We start from the raw sequence: 23,189 nt of genomic DNA on the forward strand, positions 1-23,189 counted from the left end.
GAGGACTGCCAAGTTTTTGTTTTTTTTTTTTAAATTTCATTGCATCATTTCCACTTTTGTATTCTTGTCAACACATTTTCCTGAAAAGATGTTTTTATTCTAGTCCTCATAGTAGGAATGAATGTACTCTGCATTGTAAATGACTTATCAGAAAGTCTGCAAGTAGTAGTCTGATCGCTACTAGGCTGTGCTCCTAGACTTGTCTTTTTAAAGGCTTTTAAGGAAGTTCTGCTGTTCCTTGGAGTTTCAGAAACCAATTTAATTAAATGTAAAAAGCATGTTTATTCTGGGTGTGTGCTTCTTCCCTTTAATCCTAGCACTGGGGAGGTGTACGCTGGAGGATCAGAGTTCAGGGTTATCCTCCTCTATATAGTGAGGTACAGGCCAGCCAACCAAGTAAAATCTTGTTTTAAACCAACAAAAACCCAAAAATAGCAGATTTATTTTGTTTATATCAGGTACGACCAAAATCGCCGCTTTTGAAGATTTTGCAGACAGCAGGTGCACAAGGTGAAATATTCACCATGAAAGAGGTAAGCCATCAAAGAAAATGTCCAATTCTAAGAGCAGTTGAGAAGTGGAAGCCATCATGCATGAAGTCCTGAAACCTGAACTACAAAGGAAGTTGTATCTCTCTACTACTGGAAGGGCAACTTCTGCTTTTATCATGTACATTTCTTATTTCCTTTAGAATTCCTTTTAAGTGTATGTGTGTGACCTGAGAGAATGCAAACATGTATAGGTTCAAAAAAGATGCTGATTTACAATATTTGCTGCCAGGCAAGAATTTGTTGCAGTCATTTTTTTTATTATAGACCCTTCTGAACACTGAGTTGTTTTAAATATTTAGGAATTTGAATAATTTATTTAGCATATAAAGTTTTTTTTTAAAATTTTATTATTTTTATTTTATGTGTATGTGTGTATTGCCTGCATGTAGGCAAGTGCACCTGTGTCATGCAATGCCCGCGGAGGTCAGAAGAGGCTGTCAGACTGGAGTGAATTGGAGTTATAGACAGTTGTTAGCTTTCATGTGGGTGTTGGCAACTGAACCTGGGTCCTCTACCAGGGAAGTCAGTGATCCTAACCACTGAGCTGTCTCTTTAGCCCCATGGCCTTGAACTCACACAGATCTGCCTGCCTCTGCCTCCCAAGTGCTGGGATTAAAGGCATGTGCCACCATGCCCGGCCATCTAAAGTTTTCTAAACAAGCAAATTGATTTTTTTTTTTTTTTTTGGTCATTTGAGACAGGTCTCCCTGTAGCCCCACTGGCCTGGAACTTGCTATGTAAACCGTGCTGGCCTTGAACTCACAGAGATTCTCCTGCCTCTGCCTTGGAAGTGTTGGTGACTAAAGGCATGTGCCACCACGCCTGGTTAGTCAAATTGACTCTTTAAGTGAGACTGACTCAATATTACAATGTTAGTATCTGTTGGAACAATTTGTATTACTATGGGACATACCTAACCTTTCCTAAACAGGAAACAAAATTATGGAGCTCTTTTTTTCTTTGGAAGCTGCATTCTTGAACCATTATGCCTCCCAAAGAAACTAAACTGAGGCGTTTCAGATTTTTCTAGAATAAACAATTTCTTGCATTATTTATTGAGTTTTTCTGTTCTGGGACTTGAACCCTGAGCCTTGCACATATTGGAAAGTACCACTGAGCTACACCCCCAATTTCCTTCATTATTTTAAATTAAAGCCATCATTTTGGGCTGTTATCTTTAAAATTCTAATATATAAGACTTTTATACAGACATTAAAAGTTTTTACATTTGTGTATGTCTGTATTTGGGTGGGCGTGCAAGAGCCACAGCAAGCTTATGAGTGGGCAGGAGAGTGGGAGAGTTTAGGACAACTTGCTTGTTTCTTTCTTCCACCATGTGGGCAGGTGCTGGGATCAAGCTCACTAGGCAGCAGGCGCCTTTACCCAGTGAACCATCTTGCTGGCCTCCAACTGTTAATAAAGTCTGTTTTTGTTTTTGTTTTTCCTTCCCTCCCAGTCCAGGTCTCTCACTATGCAGCTCTAGCTGGTCTAGAACTTGCTTTGTAGACCAGGCTGGTCTCCAACTTAAAGAGATCTGTCTGCCTCTTTAATGCTGGAACTTCACACATGGCCTTAAAATTTTATCTAGATTTTTTTTTTTTTTTTCTTTTTGAGACAGGGTCTCTCAGTAGCCCCAGCTGGCCTGAAACTTGCTATGTAGACCAGACTGGCCTTGAATTCACAGAGGTCCAGTCTCCTCTGCTTCCCGAGTGCTTGGACTAAAGGAGTGTGCCACCACACCTGGCCCACAGCCAGTGCTTTTAACCATTAAGCCATCTCTCCAGCCCCAAACCTTTATTCTTTGGTGTGTAAATGGAAATTTTCTGATTTTTTAAAAAAAAACATTTTATTATTTATTTATTTATTTATTTATTTATTTATTTATTTTTGGTCTTTTTGAAGCAGGGTCTCCCTGTAGCCCCAGCTGTCCTGGAACTCACTATGTAGACCAGGGTGGCCTTGAACTCACAGAGATCCGCCTGCCTCTGCCTCCCAAGTGCTGGGACTACAGGTGTGCGCCACCATGCCCAGCTTATTTATTTTTTATTTTATGTATATGAGTATATTGCTTAGATGTAAGTGCACCTGTGTAGTATAGTGCGTTCAGAGGTCAGAAGAGGGCATCGGATCCCCCTTCCCCCATTGGAATTACTGATGGTTATTCAATACCATGTGGGGTGCAGGAATCAAATCTGGGTCCTCTGCGAGAGCAGCCAGTGCTCTTAACTGCTGAGCCATCTCTCCAGCCCCTGAAATTTTCTGATTTTTATTTTAAAATTTTATTTATTTATTTGAGAAATTGTCTTATTATGTAGCCCTGGCTGACCTGGAATTTGCCACATAGACCAGGTTGACCTTGAACTCACAATTATCTGCCTGCCTCTGCCTCCTTAGTGCTGGGGTTAAAGGTATGCACCACTATACCCTGTCTAATTTTTGTTTTAAATATAATTCCTTTTTCTCAGTGTATATGTTAAAGCAGTATGATTATAACAGGAATAGAAATATTATATATAGATTTAATGTTTTAGAAGATCTTATCTTATATACTTGGAATTGATTTATTTTCTGAGAGTAGATGGTCATGAAGAATGTGCTCCTGTTTTTTCCAGTAGGTTCTTTTCTCCATCATATTTTCTCCTCGTTGATAAGAGTTAACTAATCCATTAGTATTGGGGCATGTGGGGGAGGGGATGAATAAGGGCATCAGTACTCCTCCTAAATAATGGTAAGCATTGTTAGAAAAGTTATTTGTAGATGCTCAAGAAGCTGGGGCCTAAAGTTAGCTCCTTTCATCAGCTTGTGACTTTTTCTTTTTGAGGGGAAAGATTCTTCCTATGTAGCCCAGGCTCACTTGGAATTTACAGTATAGCCCAGAATCACTTAAGTTGTGATTTTCTTGCTTTAGCCTTCTGAGTGCTGGATTACAGACATGTGCTACCATCCTTGGCTTGCTCGCTTGTGATCTTTAACAAGAACTCAATTATTGAGAAAAAAAATTGCTGTTTAAAAAATCTACCACTGAGCAGGGCGTGGTGGCACATGCCTTTAATCCCAGCACTCTGGAGGCAGAGGCAGGCGGATCTCTGTGAGTTCAGGGCCAGCCTGGTCTACATAGTGAGTTCCAGGACAGCTGAGGCTACAGGGAGACCCTGTCTCAAAAAGACCCAAAAAAAAAAAAAAAAAAAAATCTACCACCCTCCTTCCCTCCAACCTTCCTTTCCTTTTTTCTTTCTTTCCTCCTTCCTTCCTTTCTCTCCCCACCCCTCCATCCTCCCTCCTTCTTCCACCTTACTTCACTCCTTTTCTTCTTTCTTTCCCTTTCTTCTTCCCTCCCCAATTTCTGTTATAGTATTCATCCAATTCTATTGCCTAAAGGTGTATCAACCTATATGACATAGTAAAGGTTGTGTGACAAACCACTTATATTTAAAAGGGTAATTTCAAGTTTAGAATCATGTTGTTGATCTGCGTTCCCTTCTAGTTTTTAAAGTCTGAAAATAATAAAGCCAGATGATAGACAACATTTTTATTTGTTAAAGACCAAGATTCTGTTTTTTGCATATAGGGCTAGTGGTTCAATAAACTTTGAACAATGTTAAAAGGAATCTGAGCACTCAGGAGACAGAGGCAGGCTGATTGATCTCTGTGAAACTGAAGCCAGCCTGGTCTACACAGCAAATTCCAGACAGGCTTGGGCTACATAATAAGACCCTATCTCAACCACTCAACCATCACGCCCCCCCCCCCCAAAAAAAGAAAAAAACCAACAAACCAACCAATCGGCCAAAAAATTCTAGTATGGTTGCTTATGGGTCTTTAGACTTGGAAAGTATTTTTATGGCCTAGGCAGATTTAAAGTTTGTTACTTCTAGTAATAGAAGAGAATTCATTTGGATTGATGATAAAGTTTTTAATGAGATAGTAAGTAAATCACTACTTTTTCTCACTATCACATCAATTTATTTGGGTGATAAAAACTCTGGGTGTGTTGATGGATGAGTGCATGAACTGGTAGTTGGAGGCAATCTATTCTGTCATACACTTGTACACTGTCAGCATTCAAGCCCTGGCAATCTTGTATATCTTTCTTTAGCAAAATATTCACCAATTCAGTAATGTGTGGTTTTGGTAGGTTGGGCAGATCATTTCATGGTGTTTTGTTCTCATGCAGGTAATGCACTATCTAGGCCAGTATATAATGGTGAAGCAGCTTTATGATCAACAGGAGCAACATATGGTATATTGTGGTGGAGATCTTTTGGGAGAACTACTAGGATGTCAGAGCTTTTCCGTGAAAGACCCAAGGTAAAAAGAGGGAGGTCTTGTGCATCTTTTTGAATGCTTATACCTATTCACTCAATTTCCATAGATTATTAAAGATTATTTCTTCCTTTAACCAAGTGTTTAAGAGCCTGCATGTTAATATAGCCAGTGAGGTACACTTACAGTGATCAACGTAGACAGTCTGATTTGGTGGCGCATACAGTGTAGTAATCATCCACATACATAGTAAAATTACATCATGATAAATGCTATAGAAAAGAAGGACATGAAGCAGGGAGGGAGTAGGTTAGACTTAAAGGGCCAGGGCTTCCTTGAAGAAAGAGAATTTGAGCTGAGCACTAGAGCAGTTGGTTAGAGGAATTAGTTGGAAGGAGAACTTCTGATTGAATATCATGTGTACAGGTTTGGGTAGGAGGGAGTCAGGTGTCATTAGGTTAGAGTTTTGTGAGGTATTTATTAGAGAGGGAGGAGGAAGTGTGAAATGGTGAGGGAAAAAAAAGAGTATTACAGAGCAGTTTGAGGTTGATGGTGAAACTAGTCAGAATCAGGTAGAGTTAGAAGGTGGCATTCTCTGCTTACATGGGGTTATATGTGGTCATTGGCTTATCCTACCAAGCTAGTTAGTCATTGAGAAGCTAGTGCTCTTTTTAGACTTAGTAGTCACTGCTTTCTCCTGAGCTTACTTTTTCCTATATTAGTAAGACTCACTTTCCCCAATTTCTCTCTCTTTTCTTGTCTTTTTGCAACAGGGTCTCCGTATAACCCCAGCAGTCCTGATATTCACTATGTAGAGCAGGCTGGCCTCTAGCCTCTCCTGCCTCTGCCTCCCCAGTGCTGGGACTAAAGGTGTGTACTACCACACCCAGCCTAATTTCTCTTTTTATAAAAAAAATTTTTTTAGATTCATTTTATTTACTTATTTATGTGTATGTGTTGTATATGTACACAAAGCAGGCCTCAGAGCCGTTGGAACTGGAATTAGCAGGTGGTTGTGAGCCACCATGTGGGTATTAGGAACTGAACCTGGGTTCCCTGCAAGAGTATTACATGCTCTTAACCACTGAGCCGTCTCTCCAGCTTCTCAGCTTCCCATTTCTCAATAAAAAATGTAAAATTTAACTTACAGAAGTAAGAAACATTTCCAAAGGAAATCTTCCCACTTGGGTTACTAGTATAGTTGTTAATGATGGGGACAAGGTAACTGGCCTGGGCACGTACTTCTTTTTGTTGGTTTTTTTGAGATAGGGTCTCATGTAACCTAGGTTAGTCTCAAACTCACTAAGTAGCTAATAGTGACCTGGAACTTAGTCTTTCTGCCTCTAATCTTCCCACCTCTATATAGGTGTATATCACTGTGCCTGGCTGCTTCTTAATATTTAAACCATTTAAAAAATTTTTGGGAAAAACATTCTTTCTGTAGCTAAAAGAAAGTTGAAAGGTAATATACCACAGATACATTTACTACTGAGTGGAAAACCACAAGTGTTATTGCTATCTTCAGAATGGCATTTGGGATTGTTAATTTTTTATTTTATTTCTTTTATAGCCCTCTCTATGATATGCTAAGAAAGAATCTTGTCACATTAGCCACTGTTAATACAGGTATGTTATATGTTTCTTCAGTCTGTATTGTAGCTTTGATTTTTAGTTAAGGGGGCACATGATGGGAAATGAGAATGGAGATGAAAATGTAATGCTTTCTTTGATATGACAGGGAGGGATATATACTACTACCTGTAATACAGAATATTACTACTGTGTTAAGTTTTTATTGAGGAATTTCAAGTATACTGAAACTAGAGATGCTTATATCTTAAATGTAGTAATTTTTTTTTCTTTTTGTGGTAATGGGAGTTAAGCTTAGGACTTTGTATTTATGCACTCTACCACTGATCTTCTTTTTAAAAAATACTTATTTTTTAATTCTATGTGTGTGAATGTATTGGCTGCATGTATATAAGTACACTTGCGTTGTGCAGTGCTTGAGGTAGTCAGAAGAAGGCATTGGATTCCCCTGGAACTGGAGTTAGAGATGGTTGTTAGCCATCATCTTAGTGCTAGGAATTGAACCCAGTTCCTGTACAAGAGCAGCCAGCGCTCTTAACCCCTGAGCCATCTCTCCAGCCCCTGATTTTCATTTGAAAAAAAAAAAAAGATTTATTTTTCTGTGTGTATTTATGTGCCTGCATTTATGTATGTGCATTGTGTGCATGCTTGGTATTGTTATAGGTCAAAAGAGGGTGCTAGATCCTCTGGAACTGGGGTTAGAGGCAGTTGTGAGCCACTTAGTTTGGGTGCTGGGAACTGAACTTGAGTCCTCTCCAAGAGCATGCACTGTTCTTTACTGCTATGTCATCTCTTCAGCCCCTAGCCTTCTTTTTACTTACTTTGAGTCAGTTTCTCACTCAGTTGCCTAAGCTAGCCTTAAATTCATTCTATAGCCCAAGCAGGACTTGAATGTGTGGATTCTCCTACCTCAGTCTTCCCAGTAGCTGTAATAACAGATCTGTGGGGGCCAGTTTAAACTTAGTAATTCTAAACATTATATTTGCTTCATTTTTACATACTTAAAAAATTCTCTAAGGGCTGGGCATAGTGGTGTATGCCTTTAATCCCAGCACTCTGGAGGCAGAGGCAGGTAGATCTCTGTGTGTTCAAGGCCAGCCTGGTCTGAGTGAGTTCCAGGCCAGCTGGGACTACAGAGAGATCCTGTCTCAAAAAGACCAAAAAAAAAAAAAAAAAAAAGTTCTCTAAAATAAGGATTTTTCCCCTTCAAGCATAACCACACCAATTATTTCACTCAACAATATAATAACAAAATTAAAATTCCCTAATCTTATTGAATAAGCCAGTTTATGATATGTGTTTTTCCTCTCAGTTACCTTAAAAATACTTTTTTATTTTTGGTTTGTTCAAATGAGGATCCAAAGAAAATACATACATTGCATTGGGTATCTTTAATCAATAAAACTTAGTGTCAAAAACACCCCAACAAATAAGAGCTTAATTGTCCTCTTTTGGGGGGTTTTGTGTATTTGTTTTAACATTAAATCAGCACCATTTTTGAATATCACATAATTTTACACATTGGTGGGTGGGGTACCTTGTATTTTGTCACATAGAATGTTTAATGATAAATCAGGATAATTAGCATACATGTCAGCTCAACCGTAATTTTTAGGTGTGTTGGAAGCATTAAAAATTCTTTTAGCTATTTTGAAATATTTAGTAAATTATTAGCTATAGCCACCCTACTATGATATAGAATACTTCTTTTTGTTTTTATCTTGTTGAAGAATTGGTTCATTTGTCTTTTAGAACTGCCTACATTCTAGAATTGACAGGTTGTATCCTTTTGATTATTTGTTTCTTTATCCTCCCTATTATTGGCAAGCTAGTAGTGCTTGAATAGATTCAAGTTTAAATTTCTTTGCTGGGAGGCCTTCATTGATGGTACTTTGGACTTTTACTCAACCTAGTGATTTTTAGTAATCTGTTTATATAACACGCACATGATTGATTGAGTGATCAATGAGAGTCCACACTGTCCTGGAACTTATGTATCCCAGGCTGGCCTCAAACTTGTGACAGTCCTCATATCTCAGGCTCCTGAATGTTGGGATTACAGGCATGAGCCGCCATACCTGACTCATTAAACTGTTATCTGAATGCCAGTCTAACCCTTCCCAGACCTTTTAAATACTGCCTTTGAATTTGTTAGGTATGAGTAGTCAACTAGCTGCTTTGGAGTTTGGTCTCCAAAGTGGTGGTGGGGGAGCGCTGCATGAGTGAATTGGATACAACTGAAATGCATGTGACACTTTCACTAATTTCTGAATAATGAAACCTGTTCCCTCCTCCATTTCTTCATATTTGATTTGAAGGACACATTTTCCTTTGAAGGAAGTCCAAGTTACGTGATGATCACTTTAGATTTTGGTGGTTTGCTGAAACAAACACATTGAAAATAACCTATTCCTAAACCTGTTTCCATGTCAACAAAACAGATTTTGCTATTGTATGGAAGTAGGGTTTTGAGCTCCTTGACTTTTGAAGCCTATTTGTTTCATTGAGTCATTCACCACTTTATTAATTTCTTTATTCATTTTGTGTAGCTGTGTATTTCTTTTTGAGAGGGAAAACCTTGCAAGTGAAAAGGCAGCTTTATTGCAATTCAGTCATTTGTGAAATAAGACTTTTCTTTGAATAGTCACTGCTGGCTGGAGATACAGCAAGGATTTTATAATTTGGATCTTCTTATTTATTTGTTTTTGGATGGATCTGTTTCTGAATTTTTGGAGTGGGTATACTTCTTATTTTCTTTCTTGTGCTTTCTCTGCATATATGTCTTTCTTTGTCATAAAGAATATTTCTGTTGGCTTTTTTTTTTCCGGAGCTGAGGACCGAACCCAGGGCCTTGCGCTTGCTAGGCATGCACTCCACCACTGAGCTAAATCCCCTACTCCCATAAAGAATATTTCTGTAACAATTCAGTTCATTCTTACAGCCACCCTGTGAGGAGAGCCTGAGGGTTATTTTTGTTATTTTTAAATATGAATGGTTTGTTCAATATCAAACTTACAGTCACTGGCCATACAGTCATCATTCTGCCCATTATTCACACACTGCTACCTCATTAACCCTTCTTAGTACTTTAACAGAATTAGCCTTCCCTCCTAATTTTTTTGGACACATTTTTTCCCCCTCTGAATATTAAGTCTTGCAGAGGCAGGCGGATCTCTGTGAGTTTGAGGCCAGCCTGGTCCACATAATGAGTTCCAGGACAGCTGGGGCTACAAGGAGACCCTGTCTCAAAAAAAAAGACAAAAAAAAAAAATTTATTTGTTGTTTTTGTTTTATGTGTAATGAGTGTTTTGCCTGCATGTGTGTAAGTGTAACCGTGTTGTGCAGTGCCCCCAGAGTCAGAAGAGGTCATCAGATCTCTTGGAACTGGAGTTACAGGCAGTTGTTAGCTGACATGTGGGTGCTGGGAATCGAATTCAGGTTTTCTGCAAGAGCAGCCAGAGCTCTTAACTGCAAAGCTATTTCTCCAGCCTGAATATTAAAGTCTTTAAAACATTTTTATTTAAATTGTCATTCTGAAGAAATTTCATACTTTAAAAGCTGTAGAATCCTGGTACAGTGGTACCTGTTCTCAGTCCCATCCCATTACCAAGGATGCAGAAGCAGGAGGATCTACAGTCTGTTCTGGGCTACATAGCTGCCCAGTCTCAGGGAAAAAGAAAAAGTATTATAGAGTTTTAATATACTCTTTAGGCGGTGGGTTGGGGTTCGAGGACAGGGTCTCACTATGTAGCCCTGACTGGCCTGGAACTTGCTATATTGACCAGGTTGGCCTGGATCTCACAGAGATCCCCCTGCCTCTGCCTCCTTAGCACCAGGATTAAAGGCATGTTTTTTAAGATTTTATCCATTTTTATTTTATGCGTATGAGTGTTTTGCCTGTGCTGTGTAAATTAGAAGAGGGCATCAGATTCCCTGTAACTGGACTTAAGGATGGATATTAGCTGTCATGTGGATGCTGAGAACTGATCCTGGACCCTCTGGAAGAGCAGGCAGTGTGCTCTTAACTGCTGAGCCAGCTCTCCAACCTCTCCAGCTCAAGTTTTTATATACTCTTTATTCATATTCCCTCAATAGCAATATATACCATAAGCATAGCTCAGTGATGTCTTAGGAAATTGCTGCAAGGACTTTTTTTTTTTTTTGGTCTTATTGAGACGGGGTCTCCCTGTGGCCCCAGCTGGTCTGGAACTCACTATGTAGACCAGGCTGGCCTTGAACTCACAGAGATCCACCTGCCTCTGCCTCCCAAGTCCTGGATTCATGCACCACCATGCCTGGCCCAAGGACTTTTTTTAATGGTTAAAAAATTATTATACAGAGTTTTATAAGAGCTGCAAGGAATTTTGATAAGCTGTCTGCTCTGACTTGTTCTTGTAATTGGTGGTTGTAGTTGCCTATCTCTGTAGACTTGAAAATAAATTGAATTGTATGTGTTTTATTTGAAAGGACAAATGAAAAAGTGTTTTCTGTGTAACTATTTTATACCACTGCAAGTAGGTTAGACCTTTATTTATTTTGATTGTTAAAGAAAATGGACACTATTTAAAACAAAGATGGTTCTTTCTAAATAATTTCTCCAAATTTCCCCAGATATACTAATAAAATGAAATAGATTGGAAAAGCTTTGTATTTGTTTTCAAATTTCTGCATTGTGTGGCTTTCTAGAAAATTTCTTTTGCTTTCAAATATTTTAGCCTTAGTAAGGTAGTAAGGTGTTAGTAATATGTGATAGTAACAGACTTGCTTTAAAAAAAAAACAAAACAAAAAACTGCTTCACCTGTGTTGTATATCAGTTTGATCTTGCTTTGAAGACCACTCTGGCCAGGAAATGCTATGTCTGAACTTTTCAGTGTTCTCACTTAGCTATAAAAATAATTTTAGAAGAGGCTAGAGAGATGGCTCAGTGGTTAAAAAGCACTGGCTGCTCTTGCAGAGGGCCTGGGTTCGATTCTCAGCACCCACATGGCGGCTAACAACCATCAGTAACTCTAGTTCTAGGGGATCCAACACCTTCTTCTGACCTCCTTGGGCATTTCATGACATGGATGCACTTATATACATGCAGGCCATACACAAAAAATAAGTATAATACCTGGGCATAATGGTGCACACCTTTAATCCCAGTACTTGGGAGGCAGAGGCAGGTGGATTTCTGTGACTTCAAAGCCACCCTAGTCTACATAGTGAGTTCCAGGCCAGCTGGGGCTGTAGGGAGACCCTGTCTCAAAAAGACAACCAACCAACCAACCAAAAATAAGTAAAATATTAAAAAATACTTTTAGAAGCAATTTCATCATTATAAATTTAGAATGTTTGCTTTGTGCAAAACAATTTGTCAGGCTAGTTGTAGAATCTGGATTCTTGACCTTTGTTGGATGATGATGCTGTTTTCTATGAACATCTTCTCTGTGGAGCCGATAGTGGGTGATGAACCTGTTCCCAACAGACTTATTTGGATATATCTCAGTTACATACAGCTTCATCTCATCAGTGATTTAAGTTAGATTAGGTTCTTTGTAGCTTGTTCTTTTCTGTAGCCATGTTTTTTCCTTCTGTTCTGCCCAGAAAATTTCTGTCCTTGGGGTACATTTCCCTCTTCAGTGAATTCACCATATATGAATTTCTCTCTGTCCTGTAAGATGGCTCAGTGGGTTATAGGAGTTTCCGTGCAAGACCAGTGATCTGAATTTTATTCCCAGAACCCACTGTGAAAGGAGAGAACCAACTCCTGAAAGTTGTTTTCTGACTTCCACATGTATGTCATGACCCATGCTTCTACACTCACACACACATCTTGCACAGTAATAAAAAGTAAAATATTAAAAAATATCTTAACTGTCCGCTCACCTTTTCTTTCCTACTTTTTGTTAGCCCCAAGAAACACTTTGCTTATTCTTTCTTAGACAATGTGATCAGTGAGAGAAGAAAGACTGTAAAAAAAAAGTCCAGTCTATCTTCAGGTGGTAGGAATTTAAATTGTGAAGACGAAATTGTTTTCTCAGGCATGTGTAGGGGAGTCCTGATTTTCAGATCTTGTAATACAACACTTAAAAATGTAAATTAAAGGCCAGGCGTGGTAGTGCACGCCTTTAGTCCCAGCACTTTGAAAGCAGAGGCAGACCAATCTCTGTGAGCTCCAGGCCAGCCAGGTCTACATAGTGAGTTCTCTGCCAGCAGGGGCTATAGGGAAACAAAAAAACAAAAACACCCCCCCCCCCAAAAAAAAACCCCAAAATTAAAATAAAAAAAAAAATCACAAGTACCTTTTGTTGTTACTGTTTTTTATAAGTTGGGAAGTTTGGCAATAGAGGACAAGATGAAAAATACTATGTGTTATTTTGTGCTTGGGATAACTTTTTGTATAAAATTGAAAGCATGCCATGGAAAAACATTTTTATTCACTTTTTACTTTCCCCCAGATTATTCTGGTGTTATTTTTTTAAACATGGCCTATCTTTGTTTTTGTCTTTTTTTTTTTTTTTTTTTTTTTTTTTAAATCAGTTTTAGTTTTTTCTTCTTAGAAACAAGAGTTTTTTCAGCCAGAAGTATATCTATAGGGAGCAAACCTGGCATCAGGGCTGCTAGCTGAGGTCCTTCTGGTGTGGAAAGAATGGTTATTACCAGGGAAGGTTTTCCTTTTGTTTACTTGCTATCCAGATGCTGCTCAGACTCTCGCTCTCGCACAGGATCACAGTATGGATGTTCCAAGTCAAGACCAACTGAAGGTAAAATCACCACACGGTGACTTCTTTTGTTGTACAGAGTGGCCCCTTCTCTGTACCTGTGGATCTTGGGCTCCCAAGGCCTTTTCCTGAACGCGGTAAGAATTTAATAGGAAAGGTCCTTGGGAGTTCACAGACCAGGGACAGAGTGAACCTTCTCTGTTCTGCCCTTAACAGAGTTCCAGTCTCTGAATCTGTCTTTGGGATGTAGCACTTCTGATTTTCAGTTCTTCCAGTTATTCTTTCTTTGGGTTTGTGTTGCCCTCCTCCCCTCCCCTCCCCTCCCCTCCTCTCCCCTCCCCTCCGGTCCCCATGTATGTACATGTATTTAAGGTTATGTATGTACTTGAGCGTTTGAGGAAATTGCTCTATTAGATTTTAGCACACTTGTTGCAGTAAAGTTCATGTCAGGCCAATCCTAAAGTGTCCTCAAACCTGGGGAAACTTTAAGATCATCTTAGTCTATGGTGAGAGTTTCATGTTTTCTGAATTATGCCTAATTTTGAAGAAGGCTATACAGATAATCTATTTTTCAAGAATGAATTTTGGCCTTTGTATGTTGGTTACCCCCTATCCCCCAAGTTTGGGTTTTTCTAGTTCTGCTCATGGTGTGTTGAAAGGTGTTACGTGGCTTTACCTGGTGACTCTTGTGAACTCCAGAATTCTCTTCCTTGTGCATAACCCATTGTGCTGCACACTAACTGGTGAGCCAGAATGGAACTGCTACATCCCCTGGTCTCAGTCATTTCAACCATACTAATAGACATTTTTCCCTTTCAGCACAGTGCAGTGGAAAGCTCCAGTTCCAGAAAAAGAACGGAAGAAGATGAGATTCCTACACTGCCTACCTCACAACGTAAACGCAGAAATTCTAATGGAAGTAAGATTGGGGTTAATGCTATACAGACTCTCCTTCCCTCCTCCATTTCTAGGAATGACATCTCTAGGTGTATTAGGACCATCATAGGAACTCAGAACAAGGAATGCCATGTGTCATATTCTCATGCTTTGAAAAACCTCTTCCACATAGTCACCACTGTTAACTGTGAAGATAGTTCTTACCTTTTTAGCAACTTCCATTAGCTAGCATGCTTGGTAGAAGATGCTGCTTGTTTGTGACTTGGTACTTTGTGTGTATGAATTCAGCTGATTTGGCTTTTTGAATTCTGGTAGCCCTGTATAGATTTGATTTGGTTAGATTTTTATTTATATTTCTTTTTTCTTTTTGAAGTGCAGGCTAATTTTCATAGGTTCAAAGTTTACAAAAATGACCGTTATCTTCTGAAATCATAGAGTTTTTTTTTTTTTTTCAATGTATTAAAAAAAAATTATAAATTTCCCAAAGGTATTTAGTTTAAGGCTTGCTTTATAGTCTAGGTATCTGGTTCATGTTTGGATCAATGGCAAGTTTAGACCTTCGGTTATATCTGAGAAAGTTATGTTGCTGAAGTTGTTTTACATGTTTAAACTAAATTTGAATTAGTTTATCATGCTGGATTTTTTTTTTTATTGTATTTCAACATAAACTGAATTTCGATATATTCATTTACATTGGAACTATTTTAGTCTGTATGATATTAAATATATGATCTCATTTAATTGCATATTGTTTTCTACTAAAAAAAAACTGCTTAAAATAATAGTTCAAGAGACTATGTAATTTGTGATAGAAACTTAGGAAAGAGGTGAGGCATGTTGGTGCATACCTCTAATTCAGTACAGATGACACAGGGGCAGGTGGGTCTTTGATTGTGAGGCCGGCTTGTTCTTAGAGTGCATTCCAGGTACCTGTCTCAAAGAAAAGGAGATGGGCAGGGGAATGGGAAGGAAAGAAAGAGGGAGGGAAATCTGTGGAACGGTTTATTCATATTCTTTTCATGAGGATACATACATACATGAGGATAACTTTAATGATTCTGTCTCAGGAACTAACCTCTGATCATTATAATAATGAACAGGTAAAAAAGTGATTGAAGTTTCCCTGGCCAGAGATATGGGCATAATTTGTAAATAGGCAGGGTAGAGTTATGTTCTGTCAGGGGCCCACTCATTGCACAACTGAATTGTGTGTGCCTCATTATGCACCTGTGACTGCCTTTACCAGGCTTAATGCATTGGGAAGAGGTATGAGAGTGAGAAAGTAGGAAAAAGAAGCAGTGCAAACAGGACTGGAGAATGTAGAAGAAAAGAAAGATAAGGTAGCAGTAATAAAGTTAGTAGCCGTCTTGAATATGGTTCATATGTATAACACAAAAATCTTTTATTTGAAATATGTGGGAACATGATTCATGATATTTGTGATATACTTAACTCCCAAAGAGTCCATTGATCCTGAAAAGACACATGAATGTATTTATTTGAACAACTTAGGGTTCACTGTTTATAATGGCTATTACCTAACAAAACATATGCATGATTGATAAATATCCCCAAATATGTGGCACTAATAAGATTCAACAACTTTACGATTGCCCATTAAGATCTGTACCTCCCTGCTTTGATTTCAGGACTGGCTACTGTGTTGTTACCATTTGCAGTCCAGTGGGTCAAGCCGTTATTAGGTAGCCATGTGTTAGAATAAGTCATTACTTGGGGCTGGAGATATGGCTGAGTGGTTAAGAGCACTGACTACTCTTGCAGAGGACCCGGGTTCAATTCCCAGCACCCACATTGAGGCTATGAACCGTCCTTAACTCCAATTTCAGGGCAATCTGAAGCCCTCTTCTGACCTCCGCAGCACTGCATGACATGGGTGTACTCACATACATGCAGGCAATATACACATAAAATAAAAATAATAAAATTAAAAAAAAAGAATGAGCTATTACTTACAGTGTTAGGTTAAATTACCATAAAATGGCACTTCTGAAATCCTTCTAGAACAGTATCATGGTTCAGCTGCTTTAGAGCTTAGATTCTTTAAGTAATCTTCTATTCCTAGTGTTACTGCTTACTAATGAAACCTAAATAGGAGATTTGAGCTGTGCCTTTGCCACTAAGATTTGATTTGTGCATCGTCTTTTTTTTTTTTTTTTACAGAGAATAGAAATTTCCTTTTACTTATTTTATAAAGATTGTAAGTATTCCAAGCAGAATCTTAGCTCTTCTTTATTACATAGTTATTTTCATTTGATTTCCATAGATGAAGACTTGATAGAAAATTTAACTCAAGATGAGACATCTAGGCTGGACCTTGATTTTGAGGAGTGGGATGTTGCCGGCCTGCCTTGGTGGTTTTTAGGGAACTTGAGAAACAACTATAGACCTAGAAGTAATGGCTCAACTGATTTACAGACAAATCAGGTAAATGCCAGTTCTGAAGGGAGCTGTTTTGTGTTGCTTTTGACAGATGTTTTTGGTTACTGTGATCATATATTGCATACTCTAAGAATTCTTATTGCTTTGACTTATCTGGATGTATGTGATGCTCAAATTCTATCCCTAGTCCTGACCGCTTTCCTCCATACAGTACCCAGCTTCCATATTGAGCTCCTGATATAAATTGAGTTCACTTTTAGAGAATCTGACATTGTACATGAAATCCAATTTTTTTTTTCTTTTTTTTTTTTTTTTTTTTTTTTTTTTTTTTTTGTGGGTTTTTTTTTTTTTTTCTTTTCTTTTATCTTTTTGAGGCAGGGTCTCCCTGTAGCCCCAGCTGGCCTGGAACTTGCTATGTAGACCAGGCTGGCCTCGAACTCACAGAGATCTGCCTGCCTCTGCCTCCCAAGTGCTGGGATTAAAGGTGTGTGCCACCATGCCTGGCCCATCTTTTTTTTTTTATTAAATCAAGCACTCTTTTCCCTACCTTTTCCTTCTACTTAGTAATCTTAGCAGAACATCAAAGAGATACTGATTTCCTTCTGTAAACAACATTCAGGTTATTAAGGCTTTATCTAAGACACATCAAATGCCAACCTTTTTTTTTTTTAAACCACATATACTGTCATAACCTAGTTCAAGTCGTTCTTTTTCATGTAGATATTATAGCAGCTTTAGACCAAAACTGTCTTGATTAGTTTTTATTTAAATTTTTTTTTACTGAGCTGGAGAAATGACTCAGTGGTTAAGATCACTGGCTGTTCTTACAGAAGACCTGGTTCAAATCCCAGCACCCACATGGCAGCTAACAACCATCTGCAACTCCAGTTCCAGGGGATTTGACACCCTCTTCTTTCTTCTATGGGCACTGTATGACACAGGTGCACTTACATACATGCAGACAATACACTCATACACATAAAAATAAAGAAAAAATTTATTTTACGTGTGTGTGTGTGTGTGTGTGTGTGTGTGTGTGTGTGTATGCAGGGAAGAGGACAACTTTTGAGAATTAGTTATCTTCTACCATGTGGGTGCTCTGTGTGTGTGTGTGTGTATGTAGGTCAGAGGACAACTTTTGAGAATTAGTTCTCTTCTACCATGTGGGTCCTGGGGTTTGAGTTCAGGTTGTCAGGCTTAGTGGCAAGTGTCTTTGCCCATAAGCCATCTCACTAACTCATATTCTTGTTCATGTAGTTAGTTAGGGTCTTTCTGTGTAGGCCTGGTTGACCTCAAACTCACTATGTGAGACTTAGACTTGTGCTAATCCTTCTGCCTCTGCTTCTTGAGTGTTGGAATTACAGGTGTGGGCCAACATGCCCAGCTCAGAGAGTAATTTTTATTTTTAGTGTGGTTTTTTTTTTTTTTGGTCTTTTTTTGTCTTTTGAGATAGGGTCTCCCTGTAGTCCCAGCTGGTCTGGAACTTACTAAGTAGACCAGGCTAGCCTTGAACTCAGAGAGATCCTCTTGCCTCTGCCTCCCAAGTGCTGGGACTACAGGTGGGTGCCATGCCTTGCGAACCCTTTTTTTTTTTTTTTTTGGTCTTTTTGAAACAGGGTCTCCCTATATCCTGTCATTTTTCTTTATGGCTGAATATAATTCCATTGTGTATATGTACCTCATTTTCTTTACCCATATATCTGCTGATGGAGATCTAAACTAGTTCCGTTTCTTAGCTCTTGTGAATAGTATAGCAGTAAACATGGATGTGCAGATATCTCTCTGGTAGTACTTAGAGTCTTCTGAATTTATACCTGGATATATACAGTAGTTCGAGAACTCTCCATACTGATTTTCGTAGTGACTAGTTTAGTTTATATTCTTAACTAGCAGTGAGTAAGCATTCCTCTTTCCCCATATCCTCTTCATCATTTGTTTGTTTTCTTGACTTTATCTTAATGTATATTCTCAATTGCACTTGCCACTTTGTAGAAATATCAGATTTCATATATGTATGTATTGTTTGTTGCTCTCATTGAATTGTAAGACCTTGACTTTTGCATTATTCACCACTTTGTCCCTTCCCACGAATACGTAAAACAGTATCTGGTACATAATAGGCATTTATTTAGCGAGTATGTGTTCTATAAATGAATGGTCATGTAACAGTGGCAAAATAAAAAGTTGTCTTATGAATATTGTAGGAAAGCGTGCTATAAAATGTCTATAGATGAATACAGAAATTAAGGTAGTTTTTTGTTTGTTTGTCTTTTTGCGACAGGTTCTCCCTCATAGTCACAGATGGCTTGAAACTCGCTGTGTAGACCAGCTGTCCTCACAGAGATTCTCCTGCCTCTGCCTCCCAAGTGCTGAGATTAAAGGTGTGTTAGATTAAGACCAGCTGGTCTCCGTAGAGAGTTCCAGGCCAACTGAGACTGTCTTAAAAAAAAAAAAAAACTACTAGAAAGTAGCTGAGTATGATGGACATGTATGTGATCTCAGCACTTAGAAGACCGAGACAGAAGAATGGTGGGTTTGAGGCCTAATTGGGCTGTGTAGTGAATTCCAGGTCCACGGAACACAAACAAACAAAAACAAAATTCGAAAAGTGTCAGGGTGAAAGGTTGGGATTACTGTCATTATTTCTTTGAAAAGCAGTCATTGATCATTTTAAAGGAATTATATTGCAAAGCATAGATTTTTTTTTTTTCTAGATTTTCACTTGTGGAGATGATTGTTGAATGCATTGTGGTTATTAAGCAGCTGTGAGTCCTTTTAAAACTTTCATGCTGTTTCTCAGATATTATACCTGATGTACTGTTAAAAATTCCTTATAACCATAGCAGGTGCCAGATATAGACCTGCTGAATGAAGGAAGACCTGTATGTTGAAGGATGGCATGTAAAGACATTAACTTTTGGGTTCTTTAATGTTGGTTGAACCTTGCTGATAATTCACTGAAGCTCATTTTTATTTTCTCTGTTAGGATGTAGGTACTGCCATTGTTTCAGACACTACAGATGATTTGTGGTTTTTAAATGAGTCAGTATCAGAGCAATTAGGTGTTGGGATCAAAGTTGAAGCTGCTGATTGTGGACAAGCAAGTGGAAAAATAGGGAAAGCAAGTGACAAAAAGGTATGTTTTGAACAGTTTTCCTTTTACTTATTTATTTATTTTTAATTTTATTTTATGTGTATGCGTGTATTGCCTGCATGTAGGTAAATGCACCTGTGTTGTGCAATGCCCACGGAGGAAAGAAGAGGCTGTCGGATCCCCTGGAACTGGAGTTACAGACAGTTGTTAGCTGCCATGTGGGTGCTGAGATTCGAATCCAGGTCTTCTGCAAGTCAGTGTTCTTAACCACTGAGCCATCTCTCCAGCCCCCAGTTTTCCTTTTGATTGTATCTGTGTGCTCATAGAATTACTTGCTCAGGTCTCATATAACTACCTCTTTTGGTGTTTAATATTTGTGTATATCCAAATTTAAATTTTACATTGAATTAGACAAGGCTGCCTTGGAAATAAGATAAGATTTTGTGATGGCTCCTGCTTCATTAGAAACAATATGCTGCCATTTCCCCTTCTTCTGATACCTCCCATTCTGAAGCTCCTTTCTTATAGAAATTTTTGCTTTGCTAACTAAGCAAAGTTCTAAATGGTCTCAACATTTTCTACTGTAGGAGAAGAATGTTTGTTTGTTGGTTTTGTCTAGCCCCAGCTACCACACCCGGCTACTTCAAAATATTTTTTTTTTAAATAGGAAGCTATCAAGAGTTTTAAAAAACAAACATTCTTGCCGGGCGTGAACCTTTAATCCCAGCACTTGGGAGGCAGAGGTAGGCGGATCTTTGTGAGTTTGAGGACAGCCTGGTCTACATAGTGAGTTCCAGGACAGCTGGGGCTACAGGGAGACCCTGTCTAAAAAAAAAAAAAAAAAAAAAAAAAAAGAAAGAGGATACTTGGTAATTGGGTGCTTTTCAATCATGTGTGCTACTAAAATGTCAGCCAGATGTGTACAGAATCATGCTTTTGATCTCATACATTTAAGTTCTCTTCTTGCTAAGTGACAGTGATGAGGGTAGAATGAGAATCGTAAAGTGAAGCTGTTCGGTTGGTTTTGCTTTCAGGTAAATAGCCTCATTTAAAACAGGTTGGCATTTCTAATGTAATGTCCTTACCTTAACAGGTGATTGAAGCAGGAAAAGATGATGAGCTTGAGGACTCAAAGTCCTTGAGTGATGATACTGATGTGGAAGTTACCTCTGAGGTAAATGCTCTTTTGCAGTGACCATACCTTTATATGAATCCCAGCGGTTCACTTACATCAAAGAATGCCATTTTTTCCTGTTTCTGTCTACTTTTCCTAGTTGCTAAGCCATGTAGGGTGGTTCTTTACATCTTCTTAGAGGTTTTTGTTGGGAATTTGAGAAAAGAATATTTTGATCTAATCCTTACCCTACTTTGGAAAAAATGATCTAAATGCCTCTGTCCCTGCCATCAGAATTCTGGATGGGGTATGGGGAGATGGTTCAATGGGTAAAGCACTTGTGTAAGTATGGGGACCTGAATTTGAATCCCCAGACCCATATAAAGCAGATGTAGATGTAGTCGTGCATATTTATCTAATCCCAACGCTTCTGTGACAGCAAGGGAGGCAGAGACAGGAGAATCCCTGCAAGACCACAGGCCAGATACCCTGGCATAAACAATGGCAAACAACAGACTTTGTCTTAAACAAGGTGGAAGGCAAGGATAACCCAAAGTTCTCTCCTGACCTTGACAGGCATGCTATGGCATGCTTGTGCCTGTAGTCACACACATTAATGCACGTGTGTACTACTGTCTTTCTCTTTTACACACACACACACACACACACACACACACACACACACAGACAGACAGACAGACAGACAGACAGACAGACAGACATTAAAAACAGCTGAGGAGGCCGGGCGTGGTGGTGCATGCCTTTAATTCTAGCTCTTGGGAGGCAGAGGCAGGCGGATCTCTATGAGTTCTAGGCCAGCCTGGTCTACATAGCAAGTTCTAGGCCAGCTAGGACTACAGGGAGACCCTGTCTCAAAAACAAACAAAAAAAACCCAAAACAAAAACAAAAAAAAACTAAGGAGATGGCTCCGTAGGTAAAGGCACTTCTACCAAGCCTAACCACCTGAGTTTGATTCCTGGGACCCACATGGTGGAAGGAGAGAACTGATTCCTGCAAGTTATCCTTTGACCGTCACATGTGTGCTGTAGTAAGTTCATTTACAGCAACAAAACAAAATTCTTTGGGTATTATGCAGGAGAGATGCAAGCTTGTTCAAAGTAGTCCTCCATTACTTTTGCTCATTCAGTATTGTTCTCATCCCAAGAATAGACCTGTAGCTTGAGTAAAATTCTTTGTTGAGTTACAAAAATAAGTGTCAGTATTCTGTTAAAAGATACAAATGAAAACAATTTCCACAGAGATTAATATTAATGAAGGATTATTAAAAAGGAGTTGAACTCTCAGATAATAGGTGTCAGTTTGTTACCACGCAGTAAGTTAAATCTGAACCCAAATGTTTCTCTTTTTGTCTTATTTCCCCTGCTGCTATATTACTCTGGGAAACAGGTGGTAGCTTGATAAAAAGGGGACTTTGCATTTTGCTGCTTGGAGATAGAACTTTAGGTTGGCCTTGGTGAAGATTCTTACTCTCTATCCCTCATGCTGTTGATCATTATGGTAATTGTTTGAAGATTATTGTCTGTGCATAGCTAAGTAATAAAGTAGAATAACTGATCCAGTGTTCTTGACTATGATACAAATAGCTGAGATAAATGTTCCCATCTTAATCAGACTTCTTTGGCTACTTAGGCACAGAAAAGCTTTTAAGCAAGTATATGGTATTTTATCAAATCAAAGAGCTATTTAACTTAATAAATCTTGTTATTTTATGCATTATTAAAAAAGAAAAAGTGATGCCAGTTAATCTGTGGCATACCATCAGTTATGAATTCCCAATTTTTATTAAGTTATTTTGAATATTTATATAGTATTTCAGATGAGATTGGAGGGTCTTAAACTGGTAAGAGTATTTTTGTAGGTTAATGAATGGTCATATGCCCCTTGTACCTAAGTCTAGACAGTTGAGTTATGACTTCTGCACTTACAGCCTTTGTCTTGAAAGAAATCCAGTTTGCTGGTGTCAAATTATTGATCCTATCAAAGCCAGGCAATTATCCACATTAAATACTTGTGACTTATTCCAGGTAACTACCTTTGAATTAAGCATTTAAAATTCATTGAGCTGTAGTGTGAATATATAGAAGTAGGAGGAAGGCTGGGTTTGCTGGGGCATGGTGGTGCACATCTTTAATCTCAGCTCTCAGGAGACAGGGCCTGGCAGATCTTTGTGAGTTCAGGGCCAGCCTGGTCTACATAGCTAGTTCCAGGCCAGCCAGGGCTACATAGTGAGACTCTTATCTTAAAAAACAAAACAAAAAAATAAGAAGTAGAAGGAAAATTACTTGGCATTCAAGGGCAAGAACATTCATTTTCCAAGGGTGGGATTTGGGCACACTGTCAGCCTACCTGCCATGAGAGCATGAGGAAAATGAGTTTTCTTTTTTGGTTTTTTAATACATTATTTATTACTTTAATTTTATGTGTATGAGTGTATTGCCTGGTGTATGTGAGTGCACCTGTGTTGTGCAATGCTGCGGAGGTCAGAAGAGGGCTTCAGATTCTCCCTGGAACTGGAGTTAAGGATGATTCATAGCTGCCATGTGGGTGCTGGGA

The 23,189-nt window shown here is 38.7% G+C and overlaps 1 protein-coding gene across 4 annotated transcripts in view; it reads left to right on the top strand.

Annotated features, from left to right (window-relative positions):
- The window catches only part of Mdm4 (MDM4 regulator of p53), a 43,784-nt gene that overhangs the window by 18,296 nt on the left and 2,299 nt on the right, over positions 1 to 23,189 (top strand). The window contains exons 3-10 of one of the 4 annotated variants that reach the window (XM_008830389.2): positions 459 to 533; positions 4,726 to 4,859; positions 6,385 to 6,440; positions 13,084 to 13,151; positions 13,929 to 14,028; positions 16,291 to 16,451; positions 19,393 to 19,542; positions 20,594 to 20,674. In XM_008830389.2, coding sequence (XP_008828611.1) covers positions 459 to 533; positions 4,726 to 4,859; positions 6,385 to 6,440; positions 13,084 to 13,151; positions 13,929 to 14,028; positions 16,291 to 16,451; positions 19,393 to 19,542; positions 20,594 to 20,674 — 825 coding nt within the window. Of the gene's footprint in view, positions 1 to 458; positions 534 to 4,725; positions 4,860 to 6,384; positions 6,441 to 13,083; positions 13,152 to 13,928; positions 14,029 to 16,290; positions 16,452 to 19,392; positions 19,543 to 20,593; positions 20,675 to 23,189 lie in introns of those variants that run through there. The other 3 variants (XR_003849131.1, XM_017797466.2, XR_001872384.2) reach the window with 3 other exon arrangements.

The sequence above is a fragment of the Nannospalax galili genome, unplaced genomic scaffold, assembly GCF_000622305.1.
Source record: "Nannospalax galili isolate Female #2095 unplaced genomic scaffold, S.galili_v1.0 scaffold113, whole genome shotgun sequence".
In the NCBI taxonomy this organism is placed as follows: domain Eukaryota; kingdom Metazoa; phylum Chordata; class Mammalia; order Rodentia; family Spalacidae; genus Nannospalax; species Nannospalax galili.